Genomic DNA, 26,171 nt, shown 5'->3' with positions numbered 1-26,171 from the left:
TGGACACACTATGAATAGATAGCGAGTGCTTTTTATTGGAAAGAGTTCACTGAATTGATCCGTACGAATCCTTAAATGGTATTATACAAAACTGTCAATCAGGTTAATTCAAGTCATGGTTGTGTAAGTGGTCCTTAGACCTGAGACACCAAAGATGTCTTGTAGACAGACCATTGTACTTTGACTATGACCTATGTGCCCCTTATCATGGAATTCTATATAGTCTTAGTTCGGGTGCATCAAGAAGTTTATGAAGATGATTGAGTGGTCAAGATGGGATCGTCCACCATCAGTATAAGAGGATACAGCTCGAGGAAGACGATGCGATGAAGTCCTTGGCCAAGGCAGTGAAATCTCGGGAGAAGAGTTCTCCGATGATTTTTGAACGCATCAGTACTAACTCGATGACCAATTAGGGTATGACAGTTCACCGTACCCTAAGTCATCCTAGGAGCATCAAGTGGATCAGGGATTATAAATACATGATAACCGATGATGAAAAAATTCCATGAGTGAGTCGATACACACTCCTTTGTATCTTCTAGAGTACGAGGCGTAGCTTGGCACCCCACGTGTTGGAGATTCAACCAACCGATTGGGTTAAATCAATCCAACATTAATTAATCTACATGATGACATAGTCAATTAATTTAGAAGGCCAATCAAGGTTATTGGGCCGCTAGAGTCATTAACTAGACTGACAGATGGGCCTAGAGGGTCACATGCAAACGATCTTTTGGATATCGGAATATATACTTGAGTATTGGGGGTTTTATGAAAAATACTCACTTAGTATAAATAGGGGAAGGCCCTGAATGAAATTAACCCAGGCCAGAATTGATTAGGGGCCTTCCCCTTCTTCTCCCTTCTCCCTAGGGCTCCTCTTCATTCATGATGCAATTGGGATGACATAACAATGGCGACGAAGGTTGAATGGAGTTCATCAATTTGAAGGAGGAGATTCAACATGCCGAGGATCAAATGGATACTCATAAAGGCTACACACATGAGAAGCTCCAAGAGACTCGTTCGAGGGTTGAAGGAATCAGGGATGCGATCTTTGCACAGGTTCTTCGTTTTAATATTTTTGTTGATGCCATTACGATTCAATAAAGTCTGCTGCTGTATATCGTTTTGAGTTGTTCATCTAAATCAAGGTTTTTAGAACCCAATAGGGATATATCTTGGATAAGTCCAAATTTCCCCCTAATTTTTCTTATGAAAATGATTTATAAACTCAAATAAAGGGGCTTGAGAAATTCAAACTCAATCAATGAGAAAAGGAAGCAATAATAGGGAGACAAAATAACAAAAATTCAAATTCATCATAGATTATTTCCTCTGAAAAAGTATCATCTTACTCTCCATCTTTAGCTTATTCTGAAGGTGATCTAGCAATCACTAACTAGTAGGATAAGTATCTCCAAGATCCTCATTGCATAAGCTATTTGATCGAAGTGTTTCAAGTGTTCATATTCTAATGATAATTTTCTTACAGAGAATAATGATTGACCTGGAAAAATGTAAGGGTCGAAGTTAATTAAGAGGCATTAGAGGCTCAATACAGGAGCATCAAAACTTTCTGAACCTTGATCTATATTTCACCATCATCCCCATCCATTCCCCTTTTTAATTTCTCTATATGTCAATTATCTATCACTTTCTCTCTTTAGAATCCAACATACCCTCCCTTTTAACCTTAGAGCTACCTTTAGTTTATAAAAAAAATTATAAAATATTTCATTTAACCCTACCTATTAATCCTCCAATTTTATCTGTTTAAATTTTGTTAAATTTTTAGTTCTTTTGCACTCTTTTCTACCAAACACCAAAAATCTAACTTATATACTTTTAGCATTAATAAATTCAATAAAAAAATAAAATATCAGAACATCACATATAATTTTAATAGTCACATAAATAAACAATAAATATATTTATCCATTATAATATGACATAATATTAGGATGAACTAGTTATTTAATATTTTCTCAAATGTCATATACATTCTAATACACATCCTTTGACATCCTATAAATTCTATAAAATGCAGAAAATTCATTTCCAAGTTCAGAAAATTCTGAAATCTAATTTATGCCTTTCTTTGGCAAACCTTTATGTACCTTATGTTATTTAAATTATTGAAGTGAAATTAGTTTTATAAATATTGTTTGATGTTTAAACTTAAACATTGATAGAAAACCCCTAAGTTTTGACTTGTCTGTGATGGCGCGAGAAATTTTTTGAATTATGTGTTACAAAGTCAATCAATATGAAGATTCACATTACACCATTAAAATAGAATTTAGAAAGAAACAAACCAGATAATTAGTACAGTTCATGGTCTGCATTTCGTGTCACCAAACATGGAAAGTCTTAGTGATTATAAGGTAGTTAATCTCCATTTTCTGTCCTTTTGTATTTTTTATTTTTTATAACACGAAAATAAGGGACATTCTCTATTGTTTTCATCTTTTTGAGCCTCAAGTTACTAAGAGATAATATTATTAGTAAATTATAAAAAATCTTTAGAGTCTTATTATTTATGAGATTTGATGTAAAAATTAGTTTTTAGATGATTTTTTTATTTATTATTGGATACAATTCATGTAATATATTTGTCATCTGACCCCTATATTTGAAACATCTTGCTCAAAGTACATGGACACAGAAATAGTGTACACGTGTTTTATGGCTTATCCTTCTTTACTTTATAGAGGCATTTCAGGAAAACATTCATTTATAGATTTTTTTATTTTTTTGATCTCTCTCTTAACTTTTTGAGGTTTCCCCATTAGTGCCTGGATTCAGCACAAAGCCTCCCCAAAGTCCAGCTTGATAAACCTTGTTAAAGGGTGATTGTGTGGAGGTCTTTGCTTTATTTCTTTGGGTCAGCTTGATGCAAAATTACCTTTGTCGCGGTGGAAAACTTTACAAATTTAGGTTTATTGAAACATAAAATTTTGTATTTTATTTCTTTAAACACGGTATATATATATATACCCTCCACTTAACTTCACAGTTTCAACCTTATTCAAACTTTTATCCCTTCCATCTAGAAACCTCTATCTTTTCAAGAAAATCTTGATTCTGTCATAATTGTTAATATTTATCTTTTCTAAGATTAAATTATAAGCCGTATAGTTATATGAAATTTACTGTGAGTCACCCATGCATGACATCGCTGATGCGCTGTAACCTATGTAGTTGCCACCCACTACACACAGCCCCATGTCAACACACTCACCATCCTTGCATGACCTGCATGATGTCCACCCACTACATACCACTTCATGCTCACCCTTTCACTACCATACATTCAAGATTTAAGATGGAGCACCAATAAATGACACTTTTGCACCCATATAGCTGTAACGCACATCCTCCACACATACCTTCATACATTTCTCTTCAATAATGTTTAGTCCTAATACTCTAATTTAGTCTAATAATATATATATCAATTCCTTTATTTCCTTATATTTTTAAAAAAGTGATTAAGGTTAAATTCATATAAATATTATTTTGAAGAATGAAAACAAAAAAAATAAACATCAAGAAAACTTTTAAATGGGCTCTATTTCTAATAGATTTGGTGATTTTTAATTATTATTTAGAAAATTAATTTTGTTAGTTTCATACTTTTGTTGATCGAATGTACTTGAAAGTACATAATTTTGGCCAACAGAAAAAGGAGAATAGGCATTTACAACATATGGTAATGATGTCATCTTAAGAGCATCAAGAATCGACTTTTATCTTTATAATTGTTTTTTGAATTTTACCTCTATTACCCATTTTATTTTCCTGTATATTTTCTCTGATATGCTTATGAAAAAATACATAAAAGCTTATTTTGCATAAACATTTCATAGAAAAATCCATAAATTTCTTTTTTCATGAAAATAGAAAATTCCAATCTCTACTCTAAAAATAACCGTAAATAATGCCTGGTTTTCAGAAGTAATTTCCTGTATTTTATGTGCTCATTTTTTAAAAATAATCATAAATGTGTGATATTAAACCTTAATTTGAATTATACATTTTTAGGATAAAGTTATAATGTTTCTTATTTAAATATTTTTAAGAGATTTTTTTACATCAAACTATTAAATAACATAATGTTTCAACTGGAAACACATGATATGAAAATATTTGAATATTTTCGTAGGTTGGACAATGGTTAAATTTTACTTCTAAAATATAATTCATTACTATTTTTACCTAACACAGAACGCAACCAATAAACAAAATATGTCATGTTTCTTCAATAAATTTTCTCTACGGCATTGAACACGGGGTGGGCAGAGAAGACACATGAAAAAAGTTGCATTTAATATCTCAAATTTTAGTTTCTTCTTTTTCATTTTTTCAGGTATATATGGCGCTACAGGATTGGACACAAAATTTGAAGATAATTATTGGGACTTTTTTCAGAATTTTAGATGTATCCACGTTTGATTAAATTCATAGATTTTTACGCCAATTATTTGCAGAATTTTGCCAAAAAGCGTATACTTGTCAGAAAGTCAGATTTTGACAGGGAATCTTTTGGAAAGTCTGAACATTTCATGGCATGATGACAATCAATGATGAGGAGAGAAAAATGAAACCATGTTATATTATCCATTTTTATCAAACAGACCTCTGGTTTGTCAAACATCAAGCTTTGAAGTTGGAGTAATCATAGTCATCCATTTTTTCTCTCTCCTCACTCATCGACTCTGATACTTCTTTTTTTCAATTGTGGTTAAGATATCCAACGTCGGGCATTAATCATTTGCGCAATAAGTTAATCATTATATGACATGGCACTGCGTTGCCGCGTGTCACATCACAAGATTGTTATGTTGTCCTCCTTTTCTACTAAATGATACACTGATGTGTGTCATTCAAGTAAAAAAGGGAGAATATTCCCGAATCATTACCTGACATGGCCCATGTTTCTGCATACTGTGTCAGACTTTTCTTCTTTTTAAATAATTGTGAGAGTACACGTGTGCGCCACATGTACTACAGCAATTGTTGACTTTTCTCTTTCCTTTTTTATTGTCTCTCTCAGTTATCGTAATACATTAATAGTGATTTAAATCACATCTTTTTTTTCCTATTAATGTGTACCAATAACAGATAATGATTAGAGCATTATGGCATCACAGTTTGTGATGCCATAATTGCTCCTTTTCCAATAATTAACGCAACTAATCATTGCAGACGAATCAAATGGTGACACATAATTACTTATCGCGTGTGTTTCTCATCTCAATTACTATATTAGATTCATTGTTCCATATCCAAAAATCATAATAATCTAATTTCCCCCAAGTTCTATCTACTTTCTCCCTACTTTCTCTCTGTAGAAAATTCTCTCTGCTTTATCTCTCTAGATTTGGAATTTTACTGTTCTACAAATCAATTCTATATCTAGCCTATCCGTTCCTAAAATTTCCCAAAAAGTGATCTTGATCTTCAATTTGAACATCTAATTTTCTTAGTTTGAACTCTTTAAAAAAATAACTCAATAATCAATATAATATCATTGATATTTGCAATTTTATTTCTCTTTTATTTGAATATTTGGTCGTACATTTCAGTTCTGAACTCTGTAACCCAAACATAGAAATCCATAAGCTTCTTATAATATTCTGAAAACCACAAAGAAATATTTATATAAGTAAATCCTTATTTTTATATTTTTCTTCAATCATTTTAATCAAGATTCAAATTTTAATTTTTATAGATAGTTGCCTCCCTGTTTATCGACTCCTTTCTTATAATGAACTTTCTATATTTTGAAAAAGGATTTATAATTTATAAATTTTATTGCATAAGCTTAAACACCAACAACAGGACTAAATTTTCATTTAATCACACCAATTTTTTGGCTTGTCACATAGTCACCCCTTAGAATTCTATGATGTTCTCTGAAATCCATGAGTAAAGTGTAAGTCATACTCGAACAACATCAACCAAATTTCTTTGCATGCTATTTTTAATATCCTTGTAAAGTGCATGTGCTTTTGCAATGATAGCCTTCAATGATGGGACATATATCTCGTCTCATGATGCAACTCATGTCTCAGTTGGAAATCAACTCCCCTTTCCTTTCAAGGTACCATAAACTTTACAAGGAAACCTCTCAAGATATTTTATACTTTCATATGTGCTGTGGTCTATGGTGACCCCACATAATTTTCACTTCAATTTTTTTGTTCCACGTATGTGTATTACCTTGATGCACCACAGGCATTAAGGCAAGCTATTTTCTGCTTGCTGTTTGTGCTACTGTCAGTTGATTCATCATCTGCAGATATGACCACCAAATTTGGTCCATGTGAAGACGTACCGTGTTCCATCCTATCAGTTTGGAGTTTTATGAAATGAATGTAGATGCAAGATGGATCATAAATGTGAAGAACAAAAAAATAATGCATATGGTTATTATCTTGTGCAGCCTCATGGCTAGAGTATGATTGGGATGAAGCAAAATGTCTAACTTCTTTTCAAAAAATGATGATAATGGGCTCTATCCAATGGTCCTCCAATTGTCTTGAAAAGAAGTTTTATCCCATGGTTCCTCGAGAAAAAAAGTAAAAAGACATTAATACTAAACATAATATCGTATATTTATTACATCAGTAAAGAAAAACTCGCTTCTCCTATTTCCCCATTTATCTCTGAATTTGTGAACCACATGTGAAATCAACTTCACAATTTCAGAGAGAGAATGATAGATTATGATATAGATACAGAGAGAGAAGGAAATATTGAGAGAGTAAGAGATTGAGAGAAAGCAAGAGCAAGAGAGATTGAGATAAGGAAAGATTAAGAGATTGAGAGTGATATAAATCAAGAGAAAGAGAGGTTGAGATAGATAAAGAGTGAAAGAATGAAAAGTTGAGAAGAGAGAGAAAGCAATATAATGAAAGATTGAGAGATCAAGAGAGATAGAGAGATAGAGAGTGAAATAAGGAAAGATAGAGAGATTAAGAAAGATAGAAAACATGAGAAAGAGAGATTGAGAGAGACAAAGATTGAGAAAAGAAAAGATTGAGAGAGATTGAAAGCATGAAAAAGAGAGATTGATGGAGACGAAGAGTGAGAAAAGGAAAGATTGAGAGAGATAAAGTATGTAAAAGAAAGATTGAGAGAGACAATGAATAGAGATAGAAAGATTGAGAGATTGTGAGAGATGAAGGGTTAGAAAAGGAAAGATTGAGAGAGATATAAAGCATGAGAAAGATTGAGAGAGACAAAGAGTGAGAAATGGAAAGATTGAGAGAGATATAAAGCAGGAGAAAGTTCTGACTAAAAGTTCTGATCTATCATGGATTAGACATGATTTACTGACTAATTTTTTTGCTTGACATTTTATTTAGACATGATGGATCATAATTTTGATCCATCATGAAACTCTTATAGAACATTATTCATTTGTGCTGACCGAATGCAATGGATTCCATCGAGACATCTTTGGATAGACATGTAGACTCAGCTCTTGGATATCCATCTCATATTGATGAGGGAACGTATGAAAGCTCATTTACTACTGGTTGCATCGTGATGGTGAACATATGGGTGATCAAGAAATGACAAATCACTTGCTGTTCGTATGCCTGGCAAGGCGATTCATCTAGCGATTGAGGGGTTAACCACTGCAAGCAAGAACTATGCATCGAAGTCCAAGGCATTTTAGTATTTTAGGAAGACAATACCTCAGCAGTAAGTATGTAGCAAGAGATTCATGTGGTACATGTGCCAGCTCTTTCTCTTATGATGGGATCATCCCTCCTCTGTAATATAAGTGTCAGACTCAAAGAAGATAATGCAGTAAAACTAGAAATTCAAATTGTAGAAATATCATTCCAATGGTTTCCTAATGTATCAGTCCAAACTAGAATCACATATTATGGTTTGCCAGTTTACTATACCCAAACTCATTATAGGAGTACCAACAGATGAATGCTTATAGGTACACAGTAAATAATGGAAGTGCGGTTCCATAAAAGAGTCAATAATATTATTTGTACCTTCTAGAGTATGTGGTACATTGTGATACCTCTCTTGTTAAATGTAGGGATGGGAAGTGTGTGTTTCGTCGTTGAACGAACACTGTTCGTTGATGAAAGAACAGGCGTTCTTTCTCTCTTAGGCAGTTCTTTCTCTCTTAGGCAGGACGTGTAATGAGTTCTAGAGTTGAAAAACTATAATTTGGGGGTCCCCGAACAGATCCAAAAAATATCGGGAGATATGCCCAACATCTAGGCTTCTCAGTAGCAACAAATTCCCGCCCGACATGCCTACAAGGTGGAATTCGGCCCACTACATGATGGAAGCTGCGGTGGAGACGAGACATGCCTTGTTCACCATGGCCCTCCTCAATCTACAACAATGTAAACTCCACATTATTGATGACAAGTGGGACATGCTCACTTAGTTTGTAAAAATTTTGAAGCCATTTACAGAGACCACAAACTCATCCACCAGGATGAAGATGTTGATAATTCTTGTGATTGTCGGTGTCGTGACATTATTGAATGCCCACTTAGAAAGATCACTTCTGTACTTCAAAACTATAGTGGGAGCTTAACAAAAGAGGCATGTGTTTTGTGTCTGGCCATTATCACCCTAATGGCAACAAATTTGTCTAAGTATACATTTATACTGAAGTGCAATATTGTCATAAATGTTGCAACCATGATGCATCCTTATGTGAATTTGATAGTACATGAAAAATTGGTAGAACAGAAACATTACTGACACCAAGGCGTCTCAATTGATATCTTCTCGCAATGATTGAAGCTCTACATGATGCATGATTTAGCTCGTGGGTCAATATTATCTAGAAGTGAGTTGGATGAATACATTGATGTTTCTTTCTATCTTATGACAGATGCAAATTGGGGAAGATAACCAAAGAGTTTTTGTTGTTTATGCCAACTTTCGCTTCAACAGAGTGACCGTTCTATGCAAGTCGGCCCATCGACACATACAGTAGACACAATATGAAAGCAGAAAATATTGAGGTATTGACAACTATGAAGTGTTGGTTGGCCCTGTACAAAACTAAGAAGCGTGTGCAAAACACTACCAATGACTAAGATTTATGTGATGACGAGCTACCATTATCATAGTAAAGACTCACAAACAGTTCTTGGTAAGTCAGATTTCATTTTTAAAAAAAATCACTAATTCATCTTTATATTTCAGATTTGTAGACCCAGAATTGTGCGGCGAGGGAGGACGTAGCAAGGAGACCGAGTAGGAAAACAGGGTTGGCCGACTGCGAGGGAATGTTTCACCTATAAGCTTGGAGATAGAGGGAAACAAAGTTTTATTCATCATTCAGACTATCATTAATCAGATGGTTCAATTCGATGCATGTTGTTCGTCCGTGATTGGCGTCATCGACATGTGACGTCCGGAACGTCCTCTCACTCAACCACATCACTTTGTCTCGGTCCTTTAAAAAATTTTAAACATACTTTCATTTATATAATAATGTAATGTTTCTTAATAATGCTGATTTATAATTCTCTCTTCCAAGCTTATATTGTCATACCCTAATACTTCATAATATGTTAAAAATAAGTTTTTATCTATAATTATATATAATTTACATGATAATGGCTGATTTGTAATTCTTACTTCCTATCTCATACCTTAGTCTTTTAAAATATTTCAACGTAATTTTCTCATTATATTTAATTGTCATAAAGTAAGAGTTTCCTCATACCTTGGTCTTTCAAAAAGTAATAACCTATCTCACACATTTAAACTGTTCAATTTTGTTCGAACAGTTTAAGCAATGGTTCTATTGAACTCGATCGAACAAGTCAAATAGATCGAAATTTTCAATCGAACTTGATCTAAAATCCTGTTTGATCAAAAGATTCAATTTTTTCAGATCGAATCTTTACTTTATCGATCAAAACATTCAATCAAGATTTGATCGATTCGGTTTGATCTGAATCCCATTGCTAAAAGGACCCACCCTACTTATAACCTACAAACTTTTATATCCTATTATCTCTTCATTTATAATATCTTTTCAATCTATCCATCTATCCTTTCTGGCATACAATACAAATCTGTTTGCTTTTTTCTCTATCCAGATATCCATCTATCCATCTACATTATTCATATATCCATGATGAACTACTTTGCATGCAGTGTATATGTCTTTATATAAGCCCAGTTCGCCCAAAGCCCTAGAACCTACGAACTGACTCTTCGTTCCCGCCCATTTCTTGAAATTTCCGTTTGATTTCTGGGATTCAATTCGAGATCGCAGAGGTTGTGGAGTGGATCGCTTCTCTAGATTTGGGGAAGAACAATGAAGGAAGAAGAGGTGGAGAAGCTGAGAGGTGTGGTGCGGGACTGCGTCAGCAAGCATCTGTACTCATCTGCCATTTTCTTCGCGGACAAGGTCGCCGCGCTGACTGGAGACCCTGCCGATGTCTACATGCAGGCGCAAGCCCTTTACCTCGGCCGCCATTATCGCCGAGCTCTCCATCTCCTCAATTCTTCCCAGATCGTCTTCCGAGACCTCCGCTTCCGATTCCTCGCCGCTAAATGCCTGGTAATTCGATGTTTCCCGATTATTGCTCCCGTTGTTTCTATTTTTTATTTTTTTTCCGGGTTTTGTTTGCTACCCGCGCAGTACTCTCAAATCCTGGGCACTTTTTACGCTGGAAGGACTTGGAATCAAATGCCTCGTTCTCTTGTATCAGAATTTATGTGACAAACCGCAATGTAAAGTGTTAAATTATTCACTGGACACCTGGGCGATAAATTATTCTCTCTTTGTGAAATTTTAGTGACTGGTATTTTTGAAAGAAATCTCTTGCCATCCTTTCTGCGAGAGATTTTTTCTATTATTAACCGCAATCATTTGTTAATTAGACGGAAAAGGAAACTCTAATTAGTGAAATCCACTGGACACCTGGGCGATAAATTATTCTCTCTTTATGAAATTTTAGGGACTGGTATTTTTGAAAGAAATCTCTTGCCATCCTTTCTGCGAGAGATTTTTTCTATTATTAACCGCAGTCATATGTTAATTAGACAGAAAAGGAAACTCTAACAAATTTTTGCCCATAACGCCCTATTTTCAGGAATTCGTGACTGCAACAGTCTTCGACGTTTATATGAGTATCCAAAATGCGATCGAGATGAATTTTTATTCTCCCAATTATTTTGATCAATCCCGAGACCGATTAGTAAACTCAGTAGAAACTAACTCACTTGGCTTAATATTTGTTGTTTAGTCAACGAATGAAAGTATTATTATTTGATGGTGTTCCCTACCAGTAAAACCTAAGCCGAAAGTTAAAAAAAGAGTCTTTTGGTGCTTTCAGGAAGCGAGTTTTTCCTGGCTTCCAAACTTCTTCTCGTGATCATGTTTACTTTTAGTACATTTTCTTTAACTTTAGTTGTCATCGGATATGACCTTCAAGTCGTATTCCTATTTGTCTGACGGATCTTATTTTGTGTAACGTTTAGGAAGAGCTTAAAGAATGGGATCAATGCTTGACAATGCTGGGGGATGCTAAGGTTGATGACCAGGGAAATATCGACGGGCTTAAAGATTGCATCGCCATGCATCTTGAGAAGGATGGTGAAGATCACGAAATCAATGTAACCTGCTGCTGCTTACGGCAATTAATTTGATTTTCTCATCGCATTCTTTCAAAAAAAACTTTTTCTCTCGTCCTTTATGTCTGAGTCATCATTATCTTACCTGAGCATCTCTTCAGTCTTGTTTAACCTCGAGTGGACATGTTCAGATTTCGTCTTCTTTGTCTCGTTTTTCATACAGTTAATTAAAGATTTCGGCTAATTATGATGAATGATATGTAATTTTCTGTTAATTTTCTCTGCAGATATTATCTGCAATATGTTTTTTACGTGGCAAGGCATGTGAAGCTTTGGAAAATCGTGACCAGGCACGTAAGTGGTATGTTCTTTTCACCACAGTATTTCTTATTTTGTTGGCTTCGAGAGTGGGTACTTTTAATGGTGAATCAAGTGAATGTTCATTCTTCTCCTGTCCGTTACCATCTTTTGCGGGCTTTTGACGCAGTAGCTTGTGTTGATGCCAATGTTTTACGGAAAAGTAAACCATGAGTCCAAGTAGAGACCTATCTTTCATCAGAAGACATACCTCAGAACTCCAACAATTGTAATTTCCAGATCCCCTCTCCCTGCGACCATTAGTATTTCAACCCCTGGGGTGAAACACTTTCTCTTTCTCAATGTATTCGGAGTAATTTTTAAGATTTTAACAATTAGGATGGTAATTTTCTGTGAAGAGAGATAGATGTAGGCCAAAAAACCGTGACTCTCACCTGAGAGGGTCAAACATGTCGTTCTGAGTAGTGTTTCTAAGTTTTAACTGTACTCTCACCATGACTCTCAGCTATCGGCAGGGCAAGAGTTTCCACATTTGGTATTTCTTGAGGCTTAGGCCATTCTAGCTTCTCATCTAGTTCTTCCCCTTTCGATGATGCATCTATCAATGACTTTGAAGAAAAGAAACCAAGTTATATTATTTACCGACTGTTTCTCATTTAAATATAAGTTGCGCAAAATTTGGAAGTAAGGTTGGTTTATACCAGATATTTGAAGAGGATTATTCGTATTTATGGGTTTCTCTACCAATTTGGAATATCAGTGGGCTTAAAGAGAAATTAGGAAATGCCTCAGTGTTACAGTCATGAAAAATTATTATTAGTAAAATATTTTATATATTTATAGCATGTTGAGTAACATCTTTGATTTTTGTGTTGTAATTTATAGTTTTTTCTTTTGATCATTAATTCTGCTCATCTTTCTACGGGTTATGTTAAGAGTGACTCCGAGAAACATGTCCTTGTCTTTGGAAAGGTATAAAGCGGCTATCAAGCTCGATCCCTTCTGTTACGAGGTTAGCTTGGATTTGTTCATTGCATTATATTTTGATTTATTTGCCCTTTTTGTGTCTATCGATGACATTCATATTGCCCTAAGAGTTCCTGATAATGTACCTGATTTATTGACGACGACAAATTTCCTGACTTGTATTGACGACGTTTTTTTGCTGTTTTTCAGGCTCTGGAATGTTTGGTTGACAATTGCATGCTAACCTGCGAAGAAGGTGATTAAAATTAATTTCTGTTTAGTGTGAACTCAATACGTTCAAATTCCTCCGTTTCATCTGTCATTTTGTGTTTGTGATCGAGCACAACGATTTGTCTGGTCAAAGTCTTTACATATTTCATTATCTTTTCAGAATCAAGTTTGTTATCGTCATTACATTTTGCCGAAGCTGATGGATGGCTAGCAACATTTTATTCATGCTTGTTGAAGAAGGTAAAGTCTGTTATATGTCTAAAACATATGAAGCTTGCCGTAAAACCATGGAAGTTAGTCGCATCCCTCTTATTGAGTCTGGTATTTTAACTTACGACTAATTTGAGTATTTTTTTAAAAGTGCGACAAGGGAAATTATGTAGAATGCAAGTTCGACGAGCTTGAGAATGAAAAGTGTGATGTCATCACCTCGGAGTCAACATTAAGTCGCACACTGAGAAACAACACGGACTTGATGACGTGTAAGGCGGAATATTACCATGACTGTGGGGAGTATCAGAAATGTTTTAAACTTACTTCTACGTGAGTTTAAATGAAAATCTCTTTGAAATTTCATCGTGATAATTTCTTGACCAACATTTAATGATGTTCCTCATTAAGCTTGTTGGAGAGAGATCCATTCCATTCAAAGTGTACGTCAGTCCATATTGCTGTTGTTCTTGAGCTTGGTCGGTCAAATGATCTGTATCAAATGGCTTGCGAACTGGTGAAGGACTACCCACAAAGGTATTTTTATTATTATTAGTTTTATCTTCTAGTCCTCGAACTTTATACTTTTTATCTTTGATTAAATATATTTTTTGTTAGTGGGGACGTTGCTATGTATCCTTTACTTAATTTTTCTTTTGGTGGAGTAACATTACTGATGGGGTACTGATTGAATAGGGCTCTTTCATGGTTTGCTATTGGTTGTTACTATCAGTGCATCAAGAAATACGATCAGGCAAGGAGATACTTCTGGTGAGAAATGCCTTAATATATATATATATTGAAATATAATGCATTTATATTTTTAAGGATATTATTTTTATCATGAGTACATTGTTAACTATAATTTCAAGAAAACCCGTTCTTATTTGGTGTTTCTTGTATTTCTCATTCATTAGATTAACTGCTCATTATTGACAGTTCATTCTCAAGTCATGCAAATGGACCCTTTACGCGTCTCAGATTTTTCGTACAGACATGATTGACACTTTTTGCCAAAAAACCCGTCTAAAAAATATAAGCTTATTTTTCTACAGCAAGGCAACAAATTTGGATCCGACCTTCCCCCCCGCGTGGTTGGGATTCGGCAATGCCTATGCTGCCCAAGAAGAGAGTGATCAAGCCATGGCTGCCTTTCGGACAGCCGCTCGCTTGTTTCCCGGGTGAAGTATTTCATTAGATTCTATAAATCCTCTTCTTAGAAAATCTGTGCCGAAATAACATACGTGAAAAAAGTCTGCCAATGATGATATTTCAGGTGCCATTTACCAAAACTCTACATCGGTATGGAATACATGCGAACTCACAATTTTAAACTTGCAGAACAGGTAAGCGACGCCAACTCTTCTAAGGGTTCTCCATAATTCAACTTTTAATGGCGTCGTTATGTATGGATTACCTTTCAACTGTTAATCCGGATTTAATCACTCGCTCGTCGCTTTCTCAAGTTTCTGATTCAGGCCAAGACCATATGTCCATACGATCCTCTCGTCTACAACGAGCTCGGAGTTATCGCTTACCACACCAAAGAGTGAGTTAACTTTTTCAATATTAAAGAAGATTTGACGGTATTAATTACAATTTTTTGTCGAGTCGTCTGCAGGTACAGAAAAGCTGTGATGTGGTTTGAGAAGACGCTGTCTTTCTTTCCTGCTTCACCAAGCGAAGTGTGGGAAACCACCCTAGTTAATCATGCTCACTCTCTGAGAAAACTCAAGTACTTGCATTTCATTTTTAAAATTTAATGATAGTTTTCACTAGGATTGATGAAAATGGTGATGGGGTTCATTGTTTCAGGAGGTATTCAGAGGCGATCACATTCTACGAGAAGGCGCTCGCGCTTTCCACACGAAGCCTTAGCACTTACGCTGGACTAGCTTACACGTTTCACCTACAAGTTTGCTTTTTACTACCATTCCCACTGTTCCTTTAAATCTTTTTAAGAGCTTTTTGGCGAAGTTTTAATTTGATTAATTAATGATTTTTCACTGTTGCTTTCTTCTCTAGGACAAGCTTGAGGCGGCAATCGCCCACTACCACAAGGTAACAAGTTTGGTTTTTTTAAATCATTTTCTTCCACTTATTATTTGTTTGTCATAATCTCAACAGCCTTCCTAATATTTCTTATTCAAACCAGGCTTTGTGGCTGAAGCCAGACGACGAGTTCTGCACGGAGATGCTAACGAAAGCCCTCGAAGACGAATCCCGCGAGCTTTGTTTCTAATCAGAAACGGTATTTATATTCTCAATTGAAATATAATTTAAAGTATATTTAGGAATATAATCAGGAAAATGAATAGGAGGAAGGCGTTTCTTTCTCATGTCCCCATGACTTTGACCCCTTCAGAAGACGTTGATCCGGAAGAACCAAGGTAGAATGAAGGAGATCACAAGACAAGTCATTAGGAAATTGCAGAGCGGCTGCCCTCGCCAGCACCTGTACCGCGAGCGGCGGTCTACGCCGTCTCCGGCGGCGGCGCGACGGCTCCTCTCACTCCAATCCTCCAGGAACTGGCGATTTTCCAAACCCGTCACGTTCTTCGCCTCCGATCCGCAGATTTCACACAATCTGGTCAGAGAATTTCACCAAAACAGTTTAGTATAATCATGTTTAAAGTATTTATACTAGAGTTTTAGGGGATAATCTTTTTATGTTCTCTATTAGTGGGGTTTAATTTTTACTCAGTTCTTCATTTGATCCTAAAAACACCAAGCTTAAGGTGAGTATTTTTGGCCTTTTTAGTGAGAGGCAAAATGATTTAAATTCTTCTACAGAATGAAATAATGAATAAAGATTTTGATTTATTTTCTTCTTAACACGGAGCATCATGGATAGATAGGTTGTAGGTATTTTTTCAAAAATCTATTTAGGGTAGATCAGAGTAATTTACTCAATTTTATGAAGTTTTTGAGGGAAAATTTAGCGTAAATTTAATTGTTCCCACTGACGGCAACATTTTTTACTTCTGGAAGAGCACTAAAATTTTCTCATGAGAATAGAGAGGGAAAATCATCATTGTGCGAATCCAAAACATAAGAAAAACATATCCTAAAAATCTTGATTGATCTTGATCAGCAGTCAAAAGTCAGTGGCAGTAAAACTGCAGAAAATTGAAATTCTCTCGACTTGTGAAAATGAAAATAAATCTATACATGTATTCTCTATCAAGCCTTGGGCCTAAACATAGATTCTAGAACCCCCTCTCGTCTCACACAGTTTAGCGAGAAAGAAAGTAAAAAGTCTTAGAAAGAGAGATATATATATTTAGCTAGATGAGCAATGACAGAGAGAGAGATGAGCAACGACACAAAAAGAGAGAGATGAGCAACGGCAGAGAGAGTCAGAGAGAGAGAGATGAGGAGAGACAAAGAGATGAGCAACGGCAGAGAGAGAGATGAGGAGAGAGGAAGAGATGAGCAACGGCAGAGAGAGAGATGAGGAGAGAGGAAGAGATGAGCAACGGCAGAGAGAGAGATGAGGAGAGAGAAAGAGATGAGCAACGGCAGAGAGAGAGAGATGAGGAGAGAGGAAGAGATGAGCGACGGCAGAGAGAGAGATGAGGAGAGAGAAAGAGATGAGCAACGGCAGAGAGAGAGAGAAGAGGAGAGAGAAAGAGACGAGCAACGGCAGAGAGAGAGATGAGGAGAAAGAGAGAGATGAGAAACGAGAGAGAGAGAGAGATGAGGAGAAAGAGAGAGATGAGAAACGAGAGAGAGAGAGAGATGAGGAGAAAGAGAGAGATGAGCAACGACACAGAGAAAGATGAGAAACGAAAGCGAGAGAGATTGATCACCGACAGAGAGAGAGATGAGCAACGACAGAGAAATAAGGCATGAGAGAGAGATGAGCAACGACAGAGAAATGAGGAAAGAGCGATAGATGGGGACACACAGAGAGAGATGAACAACAAGAGAGTCATCAACACCGAGAGAGCGAGATGAACAACGAGAGAGAAAGAGAGAGACGAACAGCGAGAAAGAGAGAGAGAGATGAGGAGAGAGAGCGAGAGAGAGAGAAGGGGAGAGAGAGAGAGAGAGAGAGAGAGAGAGAGAGAGAGGAGACCTGCTGCCCTTGATCTTGAACCAGGCCTCGGAGCAATTCCGATGGGCAAAAGCCAAATCGTCCTTGCAGGCGCATCCGATCTCGACCAAGTCCGAAGACACCTCCGACCCTTCCTTCCCCAGATGGCAGATCCTACACATCTTCTCTCCTCCCCCCTCCCCCTTCCCCCCCTCCCCCTCCACCACCACCACCACCACCACCACCCCCCCTTCTTCTTCCCCCTTCTCCCCTTCTCCCCCCTTCTCCCTTTCTTCCCCCATCTCCTACCTCCTCATCCCCCTTCACCTCTCCATTCATAAAACCCCAAAAAAAAAAAAAAATCATTACTTGGTAGTTATCTGACGCCATTAAAATACCCCTCTCTGCCTTCCTCCTCCTGGCACACCCCCAGAAACCCCCCCCCCCCCCCCCCCCAAAAAAAATAAAAATCTTTCCGTCATTAAAGATTGTCAACGATCTCGGCCGCAGGAGTCAACTCTTTGACTTTTGACCACTGCCCATCAGAAAAAAAAAGTAAGGCTTAGAAGTGGACTGTTCACGGCCAGCGGTGCTCACTGTTTTCTACAGAGGCTGTTCAAGGGGAATCTGCTTCTTTGTTGTCGTTGCATGCTGTCTAATCAGCCTGTGGATTCAACTCTTTGACTGCCCACCCCGGTTTCTATATTTGTTAATTTGTGGATAGAGGACGGATGACGAATGACGGTTATCCCCGCCGTTCAACATTTTGTCTCGACCGTCATCCGTCCACATTTCAGTCATCCATTGACATTTCAATCGTCATTCGTCCATGTTTTGTCTCAACTATAGAGCAGGGACCCGGACGGGACAATTTTTTCGTCCCGGGATGAAAAATCGTCCCGTCCAATGGTTTGGACAAAATTCTGGATGAAAATTTATCTCGGGAACCACCGGACTGAACGGTTTTCGTCCCATGGGACGAAAAAACTGTGCGTCTGGAGGTCTTGGATGATGGACGAACGAATCTGGACGAAAAACCGCCGGATTCACATCTGACGGTTGAGATGTAGCCACGTGGCCTCGCTATGACAATTTAAATGAAAGTCCCTGCATTTTTACTCGCGTGCAAATTGACGCCGCTCAGAAATAATTGCACATATATCCCTTTGCATTCTCTCTCCTCCGTATTTCCCTAAAAAATCTTAGAAAAATCTATATTAATAAATTCAAAATATAAAATGGGTTTTTTTTTCATCTGGGATGAGGGAAGGGACGGTTGCTTCCCTGGACGGGAAGAAAATTCGTCCTGAGAGGACTGGACGGGTGGTTTTCCTACCGTCAGGCAAAAAATTCATCCCGTCCTTCATCCTTGCACTGAATCCGGACATCAGACGTGACGAAATTCGTCCATCCCATCCATCGTCCACCTCCGGTAGGATCCGTAACTATAGTCTCAACTACCATCAGTTCTCATTTCTGACTGACTGTCATCCATCTACACTTCAGTCTTCCATCCACATCTCGTCTTGACCGTCATCCCTCCACATTTCAAGTTGACCGCCGTCATCCATCCACATTGCGCCCCAACCGTCATCCCTCTACATTTCAAACTGACCTCCATTCATTCACATTGCGTCCCGACCGTCATCTGTCTACATTTCTTGTCAACCATCGTCCATACACTTTTGGTCTCACCCATCATCCGTCTACATTTCGTGTTGACCGTCATCCATACACATTTACACTCTACCATCCTCCGTCGACATCTTAAATTAACCATAATTTGTCTACATTTTATCTCGACCATCATCCATCCACATTTCGTCTTGACCGTCATCTTGGCTGTTTCAAATTGACCATCATCCATCCACATCGCATCCTCACTGTCATAGGTCCACATTTTTTACTGACCGTCATCTATCAGATTTCGTCTCGACCATCCTCCATCTACATTTCTAATTGACCGTCATTCGTCTACATTTTGTCTCTACCGTCATCCATCCACATTTCATCTCAACTGTTTTCGGCCCACATTTCAAATTGACCGTCATCCATCCACATTGCATCCTGACGTCCACATCGCTTCCTGACCGTCATCTGTCTACATGTTGTCTTGATCTTCATCCATCTACATTTTGTCTGGACCGTCATTTGTATACGTTTCGTCTCGACCGTCATCCATCTACATTTCGTCTGGACCGTCATTTCTCTACATTTTGTCTCAATCGTCATCTGTCCGCTTTCCGTCTTTGACAATTACCGTACCATGACTCCCTCCCTCCGTCTCGAGCTTCCGCGCTCTCACTCCCTTTCAGTCATTCAGCCATTGCTGCTATCGTCACCACCACCTCACGTCTCCACCTGATCACCTCTCCATCTCTCTCTTTCTCTCCCCCTCTCTCCCTCCCTTCCATCCGCCCATCATTTCTGTCATCAGTCATCCATCCTCTCGAGCCGCGATGACAAGTGACATACAATGAATACCAAATGACGGATGACGGATTGGGACGGAACGGATGACGATCTGTCATCTGAGCTCCAAATATAGTGCACCGACGGGATGGTATTTTTGTCTGTGGACGAAGAAATAGTCCCATCCAGGAGTTTAGGGATTCCATACGTGTTGTGCCATGTGTCAAATTCTGGGTGGCCTAATGCACTGCTTTGTCCCGAGAATGTCATGAAGGGGACAGTTTTCAGATGGGACGGGACGTGGACAAATATATCAAGGATGGGACGAACGCTGGACAGGACGATTCAGTCGAACTTCAAAAAATCGGGATGTAAAACGGGACAATCTTGCAGTATAGCTTCAAATCTACGAGGCCCCCAAAATAAGGATAAAAATTCGATTTTTCAAGACCAGAAATATTCGACATTATCCTCGAGGGGAAAACACGGACAGAAAATGCTGACGTGGCGGTTTGGATATTTGAGAAGCCCGAGATATTTCGGCCGGCGGTTAAACTAATAAGAGAACGATTTTGCAGTGGCGGGTGTGAGCAAGGCGATGGCGATGGCGATCGGGATGAAGCTGGCCGGAAGAGCCGGCGGCGCCGCCATGGCTACGCCGCCGGCAACGATTCGTTCGATCTCTTCGTGGTGGCGGAACGTGGAGCCGGCGGCGAAGGATCCCATCCTCGGCGTGACCGAGGCTTTCCTCGCCGATCGAAGCCCTGACAAAGTCAATGTCGGAGTCGTGAGTTGTTTGCCTCCCTGATCCTTTGCTGTTTGATTCAATCAGCTGAATTCGTTCTCGATGGCTCTTTCCTTGGTTGAATTGAAGTAGAATTTGATGTGGAATTGGTCCGTGTTTTTTTTTTTTTGATTCTAGGGCGCTTATCGTGATGATAATGGGAAGCCGGTCGTCCTCGATTGCGTCCGGGAGGCGGAGCGGAGGATCGTCGGGAATCAGAATATGTATCTTATCTTCATCCGATTATTGTTGTTTTTAATTTTTCTGTCCCAATTTTGTCCTCCTCGAGTTTTCTCTTTCTCAAGAAATCTGATATTTAGCTGAACAAACAGACAAACAAACAGTGTGATAAGGTCGGAATCATCGTCATTTATGTAGAAACATGTTGGAGATTCGTCTGCTTTCGTTTCATCTTTCGATTCAACTGCTTCAAAATTGACTCCCGTGGAATCCAATTAAATTACGCAAATTAGTGCAAGTCTTTTGGCATCTTGTGATCCTTCCCAGGCTTGCACGACTCTGAATTACTAAATACTGTGGCAATACATGGGGCTTTCTGAACGTCGTTCAACTTGCAATGTCTTACACGGATGTCGCATATCATGGGCCCCCATTTGTTTTTTATGAACAAGATTAAATGCCAGGGAATATCTGCCAATGGGGGGAAGCCTTAAATTCATCGAGGAGACCTTGAAGCTAGCTTATGGAAGCGAGTCTGAGTTCATAAAAGAGAAAAGAATCGCAGCCGTCCAAGCTCTCTCTGGGACTGGCGCGTGCCGTCTCTTTGCAGACTTTCAGAGGCGTTTCCGAGCCAACTCCCAAATATATATTCCTGTTCCAACCTGGTCCAAGTACGTGTTTTTTTTTTCTCTCTTTTTATTCGGCTTTTAAATTTCTCTGCCCTCTTTTAAATATTTCTGATTTTATTTCAGTCATCACAACATCTGGAGGGATGCCCAAGTTCCTCAGAGGACCTTCCGATACTACCACCCTGAGTCAAGAGGACTTGACTTTTCCTCCTTGTTGGAGGACGTCAAGGTACCAACATGAAACAAATAACTTGGGCAAATAAAAGAGAAGTATTCTTGATTGTCTGGAGCATTTGTCATGTAGAATACACCCAGCGGTTCGTTCTTCTTGCTGCATGCTTGTGCTCATAATCCGACTGGAGTGGATCCTACAGAAGAGCAGTGGCGAGAAATATCGAATCAATTTAAGGTACTTTAAATCTCTGCATGAATATGTAGCCTGTATTTAATTCTTCCCAACTCTGTGCAGGTTAAGAATCACTTTGCGTTCTTTGACATGGCGTACCAAGGATTTGCGAGTGGGGACCCCGAGAGAGATGCAAAAGCGATTAGGATATTCCTCGAAGACGGCCATCTGATTGGATGCGCTCAATCTTATGCTAAAAACATGGGTTTATACGGCCAGAGAATCGGTTGCCTCAGGTATTTAAACTAATCATTAAGAATTTTTACTAACACTAGATGCTAATAACATGGGTTTATATGGCCAGAGAATCTGTTTTCCTCGTGCATTAAAACCAATCATTATGAATTTTCGCCGATTGTCTTGAACCCCAAAACTTAACACAGATTCTAAAGTCTATCCCTAAACACTAGATACTGAATTCTAAACCCTAAACATAAGTCCTCTCTCGACACTAAACCCTAAATTTTACTTACTAAACCCTAAACCTTAAAAAAAAACCTAAACTCCACACATAAAACCTCAACTGTCGATATTAAACATGTAGTCTTAACCCCAAAAAACCCCAAACCCTAAATTCTTAACCATGATTCCGAAGCCCTAAATCCTCATACACTTATACCAAGTTACAAATTCCAAATTCCAAGCATTCCAAAGGATAGTAATCTTCCCCCAGCTGTTTGATGGTAATTTTTTCTCCCATGTAGCATCCTTTGCGAAGATGAACTCCAAGCTGTCGCGGTAAAGAGTCAGCTACAGCAGATAGCCCGGCCCATGTACAGCAATCCACCAGTTCATGGCGCCCTCCTGGTTTCCACCATTCTAGGTGATCCAGAACTGAAGACTCTATGGTTAAAAGAGGTTAAGGTGCGCTTCCTAGATTCAATCTCCCCCTAATCTTTTATTTCTCTTTTTGTAGATTTTTTAATAAATTTTCTTGATATATCAGGGCATGGCCGATCGGATCATAGGAATGCGAACTACCCTCCGAGAACGGCTAGAAAAACTTGGATCGAGTATTTCTTGGGAGCACATTACAAACCAAGTAATGCATTTTAAGTTTGATTGAAAATGCTTCCTATTGATGATATCTCAACAAGAAATGGTTATGATCGGTATCTTCGTGCGCTTTTTTTCTGATAAACAAACAGATTGGGATGTTCTGCTTCAGCGGAATGACACCAGAACAGGTTGACAGGTTGACCAACGAGTTCCACATTTACATGACAAGGAACGGCCGTATAAGGTAATTAATTTACTCCACATTTACATGATCCAGTATTTCTTGGCAATTAGTTTTTGTTACAAATAAAAAAGTATAAAATGTTCGAGAAATAAAATTGATCTTCCGACCTTGCAGCATGGCGGGAGTCACAACAGGAAACGTAGACTACTTGGCCGGTGCAATTCATGAGGTCACCAAATCCTGAGCCAACTCCGAGAGAAACCCAATTTTACACGGTATTTTTCCTGCTGCCCCCTTCAAGAGAAACACGGCATGAATAATATTTATTTTCACACTGGTTTCAGACAGGAAAGCCAAGAAATAAAAAGGAAATAACCATCTTTTTCCCGTCCGAATTCCATTTGTCATATGTTCAAGAAAGAAATCGTATATTGGATACTCAGCAAAAACAAAACGAGTGAATGAGCATTTCCAATATCTCTTGTTTGAATTTTTAGTTCACAGTTGTGCTGTAACTTATCGATTAACCCATTCTATTTGATTTTCTACTAAGCATCTTCGCAATTGGTTTTACTTTCCATGCTCTTTGTTTGATCACACAATCAAATTCTGCCAATACATCTTGCCATCTAGCCTTCCTCCTAGTGAGGTGTATCTGAGATTGAAGATAACACCACTGTTTGAAAAAAATATTGACTCTGCTGTTGATAAATGGCCGATGTATTTCTTTTACCAGGGAAAAACCTAGTTCATTTTCTTCCACAGAATACAGAATACCACCCAACATGAATACCGTGCTAATATTTCATGTATTGATGAATTGCGAAGAGTATAATTGGAAAGCCATAATTAGGATTCAATGAAAATTGTTTATGGGTCAGAATGTTTCACTAACTAGTGTCACAAGTGTTGGCTTAGGGTTCATATACAATAATTAGCTGTCAGATCTATTTAATATCTATGTGGTTAAGATGATAATTAATGGGAGATAAGTAGGATTAAGAATATTAAAATAGGGTTGGTTGGTTAAATGTGTCATTCCCACCCTTTGTTGAAGGTTGCTGTATGGCTATCAACACATATGATTGACGTAATTTGTGGGGCCCCACATGGTTGGCTCCCTGTTGGTATCTTTACAAAGGATTCAACTTCTTTTGTCACACGTCCAAACTAAAAAATATTTAAATGATAAAAAATGAAGGTTTATTTATATTTCTTCCTAGCATGGTGTCTTTACCAAGGAGAATAATTGGTGTTTGTGTTTAGGGTAAAGTACTTTATCTAACGTAATTTTTTATTTATCTTATTTAATTCTACGTTATAACAATAAAATTATACCCAAGAGAAGGTAGAGCTCACCTTAGTCTCTTATTTGCACCAGGATTGCATTTAACCCTAATCTTACTCTACAATCTGCACTCATTTTCACTTGTATTCTTATCTATCGACCGTTCAGAAATAAACTTTCTTAATAAGGATACGTCTAATCTGAGGCCTAGATATGAATTCAAAATATCAATACCCATAGCCCAATGCACATAACCCAAAGGTCAAGCATCTAAGATCAAGACTGGGAGGAGAGTGAATTATGTATTTATTTTAAAAGAGAGAGAAAGAAATGATTATCTATTTATTAAATATGATATAAATATAGATAAAACTATCTAAAGAAGGAGATAGAACTTAAGGCTATGAATGAATTATTTTTGTGCAGGTTCAAATTTTTTCTCATATAAAATCATTGCCCCAGAGCCCAAAAAGTTCACACTATGATATATTAACTATATAGGTGACCAAAGCATTAACTCAATGAAGGAGGGGAAACTAAAAGATTGATAAAACATATGTTACAGACGTACAAATTTGTGGACGCAACTCTCATGACACAACTAAATATGCTTTGATGGCACTGACTTATATCATTTTCCTTATTCTTCATCCACCTTCACCTCCATTGGATGCACATCTTCCAACAACATTTACTTTTTAGCCTCCACGTGAATTATTTCTCCAAAATTCTATATAAGGCTACCATAATAAGAAATATAACATGACATACGGTTGGTTTCACCCAAAGTGGGTAACATCTAAATGATATTTGTGTAACTCAATAGCATTGCAGTAATATAACTCTCTTCTGTACTTAGTTCCCAAATATTCTGTGAGTAACGATGCCATCTCTTAGTTATCCTACTCCGTCCACTAAAGTCTCCTAAGAGAATTGAAATTAAATTTAAACACCAGATCACTCCATACTTTACTCAATGTGTACAAAACTTCAATCTCAAATTCCTAAGAACAAACTCAAATGACTCAATTAAGCATCAGAAAAACTTATCTGTTTTATTCAATATAAACATATTCAACTTAATCATTACGATTTTTAACTTTGCCTCAAGTTACATGTGAATATTAAATAGATCAATGTTAAGGAACTCACTGTCTCGACTTTAGCTAAGAATAATATCAAATCAATTTCAGGTATTCGATTAAGCCTCAAATGAATCAATATAAATTTGTAGTAAATAAAATATATCAAATGAATCAATATAAAATTAATGAAACAATGAATTTAATGTCAATGTCAACAAAATATATTTCATATACTAATTCCAGAAACAAAACTTCCTTTTCTTGAAACTTGGGTGTATCCATATATATAATAGCCAAATAGGGGTGAACTACTATTATAAAATTATTCTAATAAAATTTAGCTTATCAAGTAGTAAAGTAGGGAGTTAAGTACAAGACATAAACTCCTTTTTCCAATAAAGGTTGGTGGCTAGTTTCTTACTCTTGTCATAGGTGGTGCCCTAACTCAGAGTTACATCTCTCTAACCATGTGTCTGGCCCCCATTCCCAGCTAAAACCCATTGATTATTGGGATATGAAATCAAGTTCAAAACATAAATAAAATTCCAACAAATTATGTTATGCCACCAAACTCCTCAATATTTTAAAAATCAACAGTCATCCTCTCCTAATTTTTCCAATAAAGTCCAAAAAAGTCCGAATACTAATGTCCTTGGTCTAATTCAAATTTAATCATTCAATACAAAATAATATGAATATGGATTTTTATGAAGATTCCAATAAAATTGATATTAGATAAGTAATATATATACCAAATTAAAGTACTATCCATTCTTAAATATCTACCTTTAATAATAATTCAATCGAGTTTCTCATTAATTTAGTCCAAAGAAATTTATAGA

At 37.4% G+C, this 26,171-nt stretch overlaps 3 protein-coding genes across 4 annotated transcripts; 2 read left to right on the top strand and 1 right to left on the bottom strand.

Annotated features, from left to right (window-relative positions):
• The first annotated feature begins 10,172 nt into the window (after positions 1–10,172).
• Positions 10,173–16,048, top strand: APC6 (anaphase promoting complex 6). Of its 2 annotated transcripts, XM_078575053.1 has the most exons (18): positions 10,440–10,582; positions 10,664–10,755; positions 11,506–11,640; positions 11,886–11,959; positions 12,889–12,928; positions 13,093–13,138; positions 13,274–13,353; positions 13,475–13,656; positions 13,735–13,860; positions 14,020–14,094; positions 14,379–14,504; positions 14,600–14,669; positions 14,790–14,872; positions 14,945–15,058; positions 15,139–15,238; positions 15,349–15,384; positions 15,479–15,574; positions 15,689–16,048. In XM_078575053.1, exons 1-17 carry the CDS (start codon positions 10,576–10,578, stop codon positions 15,563–15,565), a joined length of 1,473 nt encoding a protein of 490 aa, XP_078431179.1. In that variant the 5' UTR covers positions 10,440–10,575; the 3' UTR covers positions 15,566–15,574; positions 15,689–16,048. The 2 variants fall into 2 exon arrangements, with proteins under 2 accessions (XP_078431178.1, XP_078431179.1); XM_078575052.1 differs by lacking the exon at positions 10,664–10,755 and having other exon boundaries at positions 10,173–10,582.
• Positions 15,555–17,664, bottom strand: LOC144703390 (uncharacterized). Its single transcript, XM_078575570.1, has 2 exons — positions 17,405–17,664; positions 15,555–15,910 (listed from the first exon to the last, which is right to left on the bottom strand). Exons 1-2 carry the CDS (start codon positions 17,662–17,664, stop codon positions 15,685–15,687), a joined length of 486 nt encoding a protein of 161 aa, XP_078431696.1. The 3' UTR covers positions 15,555–15,684.
• Positions 17,665–20,336: 2,672 nt separating this feature from the next.
• On the top strand, positions 20,337–23,343 carry ASP1 (aspartate aminotransferase 1). The gene is made up of 10 exons (XM_078575054.1): positions 20,337–20,561; positions 20,697–20,782; positions 21,203–21,409; positions 21,491–21,596; positions 21,672–21,776; positions 21,837–22,009; positions 22,478–22,637; positions 22,720–22,815; positions 22,922–23,016; positions 23,131–23,343. Exons 1-10 carry the CDS (start codon positions 20,373–20,375, stop codon positions 23,198–23,200), a joined length of 1,287 nt encoding a protein of 428 aa, XP_078431180.1. The 5' UTR covers positions 20,337–20,372; the 3' UTR covers positions 23,201–23,343.
• Positions 23,344–26,171: the final 2,828 nt, after the last annotated feature.

Source organism: Wolffia australiana, chromosome 5 (genome assembly GCF_029677425.1).
Source record: "Wolffia australiana isolate 7733 chromosome 5, ASM2967742v1".
In the NCBI taxonomy this organism is placed as follows: Eukaryota; Viridiplantae; Streptophyta; class Magnoliopsida; order Alismatales; family Araceae; genus Wolffia; species Wolffia australiana.
This window is presented reverse-complemented; position numbering and strand designations above follow the sequence as displayed.

Bases quoted from the DNA above. Each gene is read 5' to 3' on its own strand.
- APC6 (XM_078575052.1), top strand. From the start codon at position 10,337: ATGAAGGAAGAAGAGGTGGAGAAGCTGAGAGGTGTGGTGCGGGACTGC. The intron at 13,861-14,019 runs GTATTTTTATTA...CTGATTGAATAG, and splicing joins GTGAAGGACTACCCACAAAG to GGCTCTTTCATGGTTTGCTA. The intron at 14,095-14,378 runs GTGAGAAATGCC...ATTTTTCTACAG, and splicing joins CAGGCAAGGAGATACTTCTG to CAAGGCAACAAATTTGGATC.
- LOC144703390 (XM_078575570.1), bottom strand. From the start codon at position 17,664: ATGGGGGAAGAAAGGGAGAAGGGGGGAGAAGGGGAGAAGGGGGAAGAA. The intron at 15,911-17,404 runs GTCTCCTCTCTC...TTCTCTGACCAG, and splicing joins TTCAAGATCAAGGGCAGCAG to ATTGTGTGAAATCTGCGGAT.
- ASP1 (XM_078575054.1), top strand. From the start codon at position 20,373: ATGGCGATGGCGATCGGGATGAAGCTGGCCGGAAGAGCCGGCGGCGCC. The intron at 22,816-22,921 runs GTAATGCATTTT...ATAAACAAACAG, and splicing joins GGGAGCACATTACAAACCAA to ATTGGGATGTTCTGCTTCAG. The intron at 23,017-23,130 runs GTAATTAATTTA...CCGACCTTGCAG, and splicing joins ACAAGGAACGGCCGTATAAG to CATGGCGGGAGTCACAACAG.